The 8,784-nt window shown below is 33.7% G+C and overlaps 1 protein-coding gene across 1 annotated transcript in view; it reads left to right on the plus strand.

Annotated features, from left to right (window-relative positions):
* LOC111410644 (CBS domain-containing protein CBSCBSPB3) overlaps nucleotides 1-5,274 on the plus strand; it is a 6,586-nt gene extending 1,312 nt beyond the window's left edge. Inside the window, exons 2-11 of the mRNA XM_023041090.1 lie at nucleotides 150-315; nucleotides 595-727; nucleotides 1,455-1,625; nucleotides 2,726-2,804; nucleotides 2,900-3,013; nucleotides 3,155-3,221; nucleotides 3,679-3,784; nucleotides 3,856-3,914; nucleotides 4,921-5,027; nucleotides 5,100-5,274. Of these exons, the coding sequence (XP_022896858.1) occupies nucleotides 150-315; nucleotides 595-727; nucleotides 1,455-1,625; nucleotides 2,726-2,804; nucleotides 2,900-3,013; nucleotides 3,155-3,221; nucleotides 3,679-3,784; nucleotides 3,856-3,914; nucleotides 4,921-5,027; nucleotides 5,100-5,259 (1,162 nt within the window). The 3' untranslated portion in view covers nucleotides 5,260-5,274. The remainder of the gene's footprint in view (nucleotides 1-149; nucleotides 316-594; nucleotides 728-1,454; nucleotides 1,626-2,725; nucleotides 2,805-2,899; nucleotides 3,014-3,154; nucleotides 3,222-3,678; nucleotides 3,785-3,855; nucleotides 3,915-4,920; nucleotides 5,028-5,099) is intronic.
* Nucleotides 5,275-8,784: the final 3,510 nt, after the last annotated feature.

Raw genomic sequence — 8,784 nt, forward strand, 5'->3', positions numbered from 1 at the left:
GATTTTATATATTGTATTACAGCTTTAAGCTACAATGAGTTAACGATTGTCCCTTGTTATATTACCTTGCATATTATCATGAACAGATGAAAACTGCTAGGGTTCTTCTGGTTCTTTACATCATCTATATTATTTATATGTATGACTAGGTCCGTTGGGGAGAGGACAGTTAAGAAGCTTAGGTTATCTAAGGCACTTACAATTCCTGAGGGGACCACAGTGTCTGATGCCTGTCGGAGGATGGCAGCCAGACGTGTTGATGCTGTGCTGCTAACTGATGCTAATGCCTTGCTCTCAGGCATTGTCACTGACAAGGTATTTATGTATTGAGAATGCAGTGCATAATTCTTGAGTGCAAAAGGTTGTGTTGTTTGGTTTTAGATTCATGATGTGTATGCTAAGGGGAAGCAAGAAGAACTCTTAGGTAATGTAGCTAAATATGCTAATGCAGTAAGCATGGAATGGTACAGTTACTCTATCATTGCCCACCCCCATTTACCCAAGTAAAAGGTTCAGATGTTGAGTGCTTTGGTTATATTTTAGGAAGGCTGATGTGTGAGTGTCAATTTCTTATTTATTTATTTTTATGTGTAGGACATTGCGACTAGGGTTATAGCTGAGGAGTTGAGGCCAGAGCAGACGATAATTTCCAAAGTGATGACGAGGAATCCCATTTTCGTGACTTCAGATACTTTGGCCATTGAAGCCCTTCAGAAGATGGTCCAAGGTTGCTTATATTTTCATTTCGTGATGCTTGGAAAGGCTTGTTTAATTTAAGAGTGAACACAATTTTGTTAAGTTGTGCTTGAAGTATCATAATTATAATACCATAAGCATAATTATTGTGGAATGAATGGGTAACTTGTTCAGACGAGTATGATGGTAGGAAACGACCATTACAGTTCTGCTCTAGCCTCAGAAGGTAATATGAATAAATTGGTATTGGGGATGGTGATATTATATGCTCATAAAGAACAAAAAAAGAGATGGAAATATGAACTATTTCAGGATGGACAGATCACTATAGTTATGTGCCTTGAACTTGCATGATTGTTCTTTTTTAAATCTTATAGTTGAGGCTAAGATTTCTCGCTGCTTGTAAGATTATATTTTTATAAACTGGTTTACTCTGTTTTTACATCACTTTTTAAGTTTTTATCCTTCCAATTTCTACGAACTTATTTTCCCTGGATATTATTCCTAGATTATAATTTATTAACTCTTGATGTTCTCTTAGTTACTGATAATTGACATCAAGTAACTTTTTGGGCAGTCGACCTTTTGAATGTATTTTTTTACTTATAATTACTGCCAAAAAGTCTGTGTTCCTTATATATATATATATATGTATGTATATTAATTATTGTTATTATTATTATTATTATTATTTATTATTATTATTTTTATTATTTATTTCTTTTTTAATCCCTGGTTGTTTCTTTTACCTTTAACAGGAAAATTTAGGCACCTTCCCGTTGTTGAAAATGGTGAAGTTATAGCTTTGTTAGATATCACAAAATGCCTTTATGATGCTATATCAAGAATGGAGAAGGCTGCAGAGCAGGGGAGCGCCATTGCGGCTGCAGTTGAAGGAGTGGAACGCCAATTTGGAAGCAATTTCTCTAGTTAGTTCATACTTAAATGCTTATTTGCTATGGACTATTGATTGTGTGCAAGGAATATTAGCTGTGTTAGTGCTAAACAAATTTATTATCTTTGTTTTGAGGATTAGTTTTTATTTTATGTTCTTACACGCATCATTACCATGTGAAGAACAAAAACACAAAATTTAATATGCGTTGCATTATTCATTCTATGAATATCGGTTTTCCTTACGACATCCCAAATTTTATAGACAAATAGAGCATGTGTTGTGGAAGCTCCGAAGTGATGGCCGATAGGTGAGGTAAATTGAAATTGCACCAACCCCCTACCCTCAGCAGCGTTTGGCCTCATGAACGGAAGTATCTTATGTGGTTAGATTGCATGACACCGGTTTCCTTTATTTGGTTAATTAGACTGACGTAGACATATTAATGAAATGAAATATAAAAAAAGATAAAAAAGTATAAAGTTTTTTCTGGTGGGACGTTCTAGTGAAGCCTTTCACCCATTAGATTAAGAATATTTATTTATTTTTTTCCCTTATGAGATGATATGTTTTACAACTGAGTCAAAATCGCTGAAGCTTTATAAACTACTCAAAGTCTCAACATTCCCACTAGTCAAAGTAGTAGCTATTAAAGCCTTTATAAACAATATAAAGTCGTAACATTGTCAGGAAATCAACGTATGGCCTTGACTGGCAATCCTTTAGTTTAAACTCTCCTCGGCACCTCTCTAGTATGGGCCTTCCATCTAAAATTCCTAGTTCTCATGGGAACTTTTTTCTATGGATTGATAGGACTCTTGTTTAAACTGTTGACCTTGGCAAGTTGTTGAGGCCAAGCCTTTAGACTGAAAGTGGAAGCCAAGCATCCCTGCAGTAGCTTAGTAGTCCTAAGACCACTCAAACAGTCCTAACTACTGTAGGATTGATTTTTATAATTTATATCACTTCAACGGTATTTATATATATTGAAATTCTGCATGCAGGAGGCCTTATCGAACTGTTTAGGATTGACATTACTTTTGTTCATCTGCTACACATATCTAGTTTATTTACGCAATGACGTTTAATGTTGACATAATTGTTATGCTCTTTTGGCTTTCTTCTGTATTTCAGCGCCATCAGCTTTTATTGAAACACTTAGGGAGCGCATGTTCAAGCCTTCTTTATCTACTATTATTTCTGAAAATTCCAGGTGCAATTGAACTGGCCTAATGGTAATTATTAAGAGTATGGTCTGCTTGAAGTTGCAGTTTATGTTACTAACTTCTTAATATTCTAATGTTTCAGGGTTGCGATAGTATCACCTTCAGATCCCATTCATGTTGCTGCTAAAAGGATGCGTGAATTGCGGGTTAATTCAGTTCTTATTATGATGGGAAACAAGATTCTGGGGATACTTACGTATAGTTTCCTCTGAAAGCCTCTTTTTCAAATTGATATATCTTGTATAGAATATTATCAATGAGCTTTATTGGAGGGTTTATTGTCTGCATTATCTTACCTTTTGAAAACTCATAATTGTCCGTTGGGAATTCACTGCAGTTCAAAAGATATTCTTATGCGAGTTGTGGCTCAAAATCTCTCTCCTGAGCTGACTCTAGTGGAAAAGGTTTTACATCTCATTTGATTTAGATATTCGAGTTTTTGAAACACTATATTTACTTTTGTTTGCATTCTCACTTTGGTCTACTTAGGTCCCTTGTTACTATTTTTTAGTGATCTTATGATATTTGACATTTATCATGAAACCGCATTTGATCAATTTATTTATTTTTAATAAATACAGGTTTGGTGTGTATGACTTGTATGATGCTCGACATTTAATGTGTTATTTTAATATGTAGAAATATATTTGGTTGTTTTGGGCATTATGGCTTTGTTAAATACTATGTCGATCCCTCTGACATGATTAGCAAGACAGAATCTTCTCATGTCACGTTGTAAAAATAAAAGAAACTCAGATATAGTAGAATTCACGTCTTTTAATTTTCATCTCACTCTTTATTGTTTGAGTAAAGATGTTTGTGATGACTTATTATGTCAATGTGCAATTTCTCTTTCTTAAGGTAATGACTCAGAACCCTGAATTTGCAACACTAGAGACAACAATACTCGAAGCGTTGCATATAATGCATGATGGGAAGTTTTTACATCTTCCCGTGGTAGACAAAGGTGATTACTGCTATTTAATTGAAAAATGTGAATACACAGCTTTCAAATCCATAACACTATTTTCTTGGCAGATGGAAGCATTGCTGCCTGTTTAGATGTTTTGCAAATATCACATGCAGCAATTTCTATGGTAAAGTTAGTTTCACTTTGAATCTATAGATATCTGCAGATTCAATTTGTGGTGTTTTTCTTTTCTGTCTTTTTTAGTTTTCAGGATGCGACCTATGAAATTTCCCCTGAATTTGATATATTGGTGATAGCTAATATGAAACTATTATTTATTTGATTTGAAGTACGTTAATGAGAGCTTGTGATATCCTAGATATGATCTGTTAGACATAATTGATAATACAATGAGAATTCTGTCTTCACACCTTGGTTCTTTTTTCCCCTCTAGTTGATAACTCTTTTTATCTTTGGTAACTTCGGAGGACTTCATGCCTCTGGAGTCCTCTATGTTGTTCTCATGAGCAGAAGATAGACAATATTATCAATATATTCTTTCAATGCTGGTAAAAGTGTGTGCTTATTCAGTTTCTAATTTCTTATGGATAGATAAAAATCTGTAAATAGCGCATATACTGGGTTAAGGATATAGTATGTAATTTTGTTCTGTACCAGGCTATGTAGAAAATATATTTTCTTGAACAATATTGCTAAGTTCTTTATAAGTGCATCTTTATTAGATATTTACTTGGATATATTTCCAGGATTGTTTTGCTCTTTTGTTCTCCAACTGTCAACATTTTGGTTCAAATTGTTGTTGTTGTTGATGTTGATGTTGTTGTTATTATTTATTTATTATTATTATATTATATTTATTTATTTATTATTATTATTTTTTTTCAATTGAATTTGTAAGTGCAATATCTGGAAAATCCTAACATTCCAAGGGAAAGCATTCGCATGCTTTACTGAATGTCACTGGTCCTGTAACTATGTGCTTTTAAAATCTGATGAATACAACGCTAAATGTTCCCCTGGATTATATAAGTGCTTGAAATATGCCTTCTTGTATTCAAAAGTACTGGCTCTTGCATACGTGGGACGAAAAATTATGAATATGTACGTATATATACATTTGATTTCTCAAAGATTTTGGCAAGAACTAAGTTATTTTTAATATCTTTCTTAAGGTTGAAAGTAGCCCTGGCGCTGTTAATGATGTGGCAACTACAGTAATGCAAAAGTTCTGGGATTCAGCACTTAATTTAGAGACATCAGATGATTTTGACACTCACAGGTCACTTTTAGTTTTCTTGTAAATAAATTATCTTGATGACACACCGCTACTCATGCATGCTGTCCTATACAGTGAGATGTCAGTGTCTCAATTCATGGCATCAGATGCTATGGAACCTGGGAAATCTGCATACCCATCCCTTGGTCTTGGGAATTCATTTGCTTACAAATTTAAGGACCATAAAGGACGTGTACACCGATTCAACTTTGGTGAGTGTATAGAGCCTATATGACATGTTGGGCTTTGATCTTGATTTATTTCTTTAATTTTCTCCATATCATGCATGCCTATTGTCATTATTTATAGAACTTAAATGCAAGCTATTGGGTTTTACTGTGTTAGATACTACAGTTTATGCCTTCAAAAGAAATTCATGAAACAATATTGTGACATATGGGATAATTGTACTAAATATAGGAGCTTTGTGTTGGGATGCATGTGAGTGTATAGAGCCTATATGACATGTTGGGCTTTGATCTTGATTTATTTCTTTAATTTTCTCCATATCATGCATGCCTATTGTCATTATTTATAGAACTTAAATGCAAGCTATTGGGTTTTACTGTGTTAGATACTACAGTTTATGCCTTCAAAAGAAATTCATGAAACAATATTGTGACATATGGGATAATTGTACTAAATATAGGAGCTTTGTGTTGGGATGCATGGAGTTTTGGACTATAGATTAAGAAGAAATGAAAACAAAATGGAAGGGTCATGAGAAGCCAGAATAGTGCTCACATTTGTAATACTAATAATGTATATGGTACCAAGTAGTGCCATTGATTTCATCAAAAGCTAACTTTCTAGGCAACCAATGGTCGTGATCTATGAAGTACGGAAGTTTCTACAAGAATGGTGTGTCTGGGACGTATCATGTTGTGCCTGACACCAACACTCCATTGGCACTCTAGGACATGTCTGATACAGCAATTGTCCTCTCCTGAAAAGGTCCCATTTCATAAATTTGAACTATAAAATTGAAGAAAGTTTAATTATCTGAAGATTTGTCTAAAAAAGTCAAAATGATTTAGAAAACTTCTTGTTAAATTTGTTTTACGTCTAATATATGCTGTTTTCTATCTTTGGCACTATTTATATAGTTTAACTCTATTTTATTTTAATATAATAACAAATAACTACTCCTATGATTTAAAAGATTCACTAATATAAATCAAAAGGAAAAAGATATTTGGTTTATTAAAAAGTAACAAGTATTGATATAAATCGACCTTGCCCCCTCATTTCCATTCCAGCTTGTTTGAAAATTTACGTGTTGACGTGTCGTGTCGTGTACATGCATGTCCAAGTTAGTTTCTGTGCTTCTTAGGTATTGATGTTATGGTGCAAATATGTCCTTATTTGGAAACATTGTTGGGCTCAAGCTGGAATGGGTGGTCACACTTTTGTTAGCTTATATTTAATTAGGCTGTGAAGCTCTCAAGCAAAATTCAAATTTTCTCACCATCCTAGGAGGGTAAAAATAATTATAACTGCCCAATAATTATTATCTGGTTTGACTGGAAGGAGGGTGAGGAACGATGACAGTGGTTTGACTGCTGGTATCCCTGTTGGCCCACCTCAAGATTGTGCCTTTTTTTACTTGAGTTGCTCCCTGCTCAAAAAATTTGATATTATTCTATGACTCGGATCAATATGTTTGGGAGAAAGCTAACTGGGGAGGTTTTTTAAATGCATTCCTTATAGTTGGTTGTTGTTCGGTTAATAATGGCAACGATTATCTTTGGCTACCTTTTGTGCTTAAATCTTGTTTGAAAGTTGATGAATTTATACCTTTTCCACAGTGGATGAAATAGCTGCCTACTGTTTAACAGAACCATGGAATAAGATACCTCTTTCTTCTGTGAGTAGGGGGATTCTTATAGCATAACCAACTTATAGCACAGCCAATCTAAGAAGGGAAACAAATGCCTATATTTTGATCTTAATGTCCCTCCTGCTGAGACAGACCTCACTCCCCCTACACCACCCCACCTAATAGTGGACCCAGGGGCACTAGAGCATAGACTTAAAGAGTACTCCCTAAGATTCTGCTATGCGTTATTTGTAACTATACTCATAATGCATTCTATCTCAATAGGGCTTTTTTATAAGTAAAGTTGCTTTCTCCTATTTATTAAAGTGAACAGGCGACAACAGCACAATCATTGCTTCTTGGAACTTAGAGTATAATCTCTTACGGCCTGCCACTGCTATTGTTATTTCTTGTGATATAAAAAATACATGTAGTGTCTAATTAAAATTTCTGACCTTTTATTGCACTCGTCAACTTTTTATTTTTTCTAGTGACGAGGATATTGACAACAGTTGTACAAGGTTTACAACTGTTGGCCTTGCGAACTTAGCTGTCTGAATTTGAGCTTACAGCGTTGTCTATAGCTTCTGTATTTTAGTCGACTTGTAATAATGTTCGATACCTTCGGTCAATCATGGATTTACTATTATTTCCATACATACCAGGTTCTGAGATTGCATGTGGAATACCAAGATTCAAGTGAAGTTACGACAAAGCCACAGTCGGATACTGCCACTGTGGGGAGAGCTGGACGGATTGCTCTTGGCTCTGTGATTTTTGCTGGAGCAGTTGGTTTGACAAGCATCGGCGTATTGGTCTACTTGAAGCGCTCAAAGGCATGATATCGGTGGAGAGAAACTCACCATGATATCTGAAATCTCCTCATATTATAGATTTTACCCGTGGAAAGTTCAAATTGTGATTCGGGAGAGCGGCTTTAGTTCTTATAATCATCGACTGATGGATTCTTTGACCAAGTGGTTAACTACATGGTAGAAGAACAAATTTTATGCACACTTTGATCTCTGTCATGATTGTAGCACTTACAATGATGACGAAAGAGAAAAACAAACGATATTTGAAAGGTTATTTATAAGGAAAAATATAATTCAAAGGTAGTGAAAATTGTATTATCTTGTCTTCTTAATGTTCATATTAAAAATGTTGCTGCTTTCGAGGGGTAAGAAACGGGCTCTCTATGTCAAAATTGTTGATTGGTGAAGTTCGAGTTTTGTTGTTTGTCTTTTGGCGAAAGGAATGAATTTGAGGGAAATACGAAAGAAGAAAAATATTAATCTCTTTTAAATAGATATATTGAGGGTGTTGTAAATTATATATTCATTAGTGACTAATTATTGGGAAGGTTATATTATCACTATAATTTTTATTAGTTAAATCACATTTTAATTGTAGTTAAGTTCTTCGGTCTTCCTTTGTTGTAGTAATTATTTTCTTAATTTTTTTTCTTTGAATGTTTATCTTCAACCTTCTATTAATGAGTACATCTTGTATCTTTATTATGATTTATGTTAAATATTTTGCTTCCATGCTTTGAAATGAAAGAAAAATAATTTTTTGTATTTATTTATTTATCTTTTAAAAATATAATGGAAAAATAATTTGCTATATGCTTTCGACGAATTGTTTGAATATAAATTGTAATCAAATACAAAATATGTTAATTAACGGAAAGTTTGAAGATAGGAATGTCATGAAAAATTGTAAGAAACATAAAATAATATAACGAGTAAAAATTGAGAACTTTATGTGTAATTAAAATACGGTGTAGGAAATAAAATTTGTAGTGGATATAATTATCCTAACCATTGATCTGGAGCCCCTAGTTATTCTGACTATTGTATTTTTTGTAATGCTAATTTTTCCGACAAATGCGAGGTTTTGGTTATCAACAAAATACATACTAGTCTATTGACTTTTTTA

The sequence above is a fragment of the Olea europaea genome, chromosome 2 (assembly GCF_002742605.1).
Source record: "Olea europaea var. sylvestris chromosome 2, O_europaea_v1, whole genome shotgun sequence".
Taxonomy (NCBI): Eukaryota; Viridiplantae; Streptophyta; class Magnoliopsida; order Lamiales; family Oleaceae; genus Olea; species Olea europaea.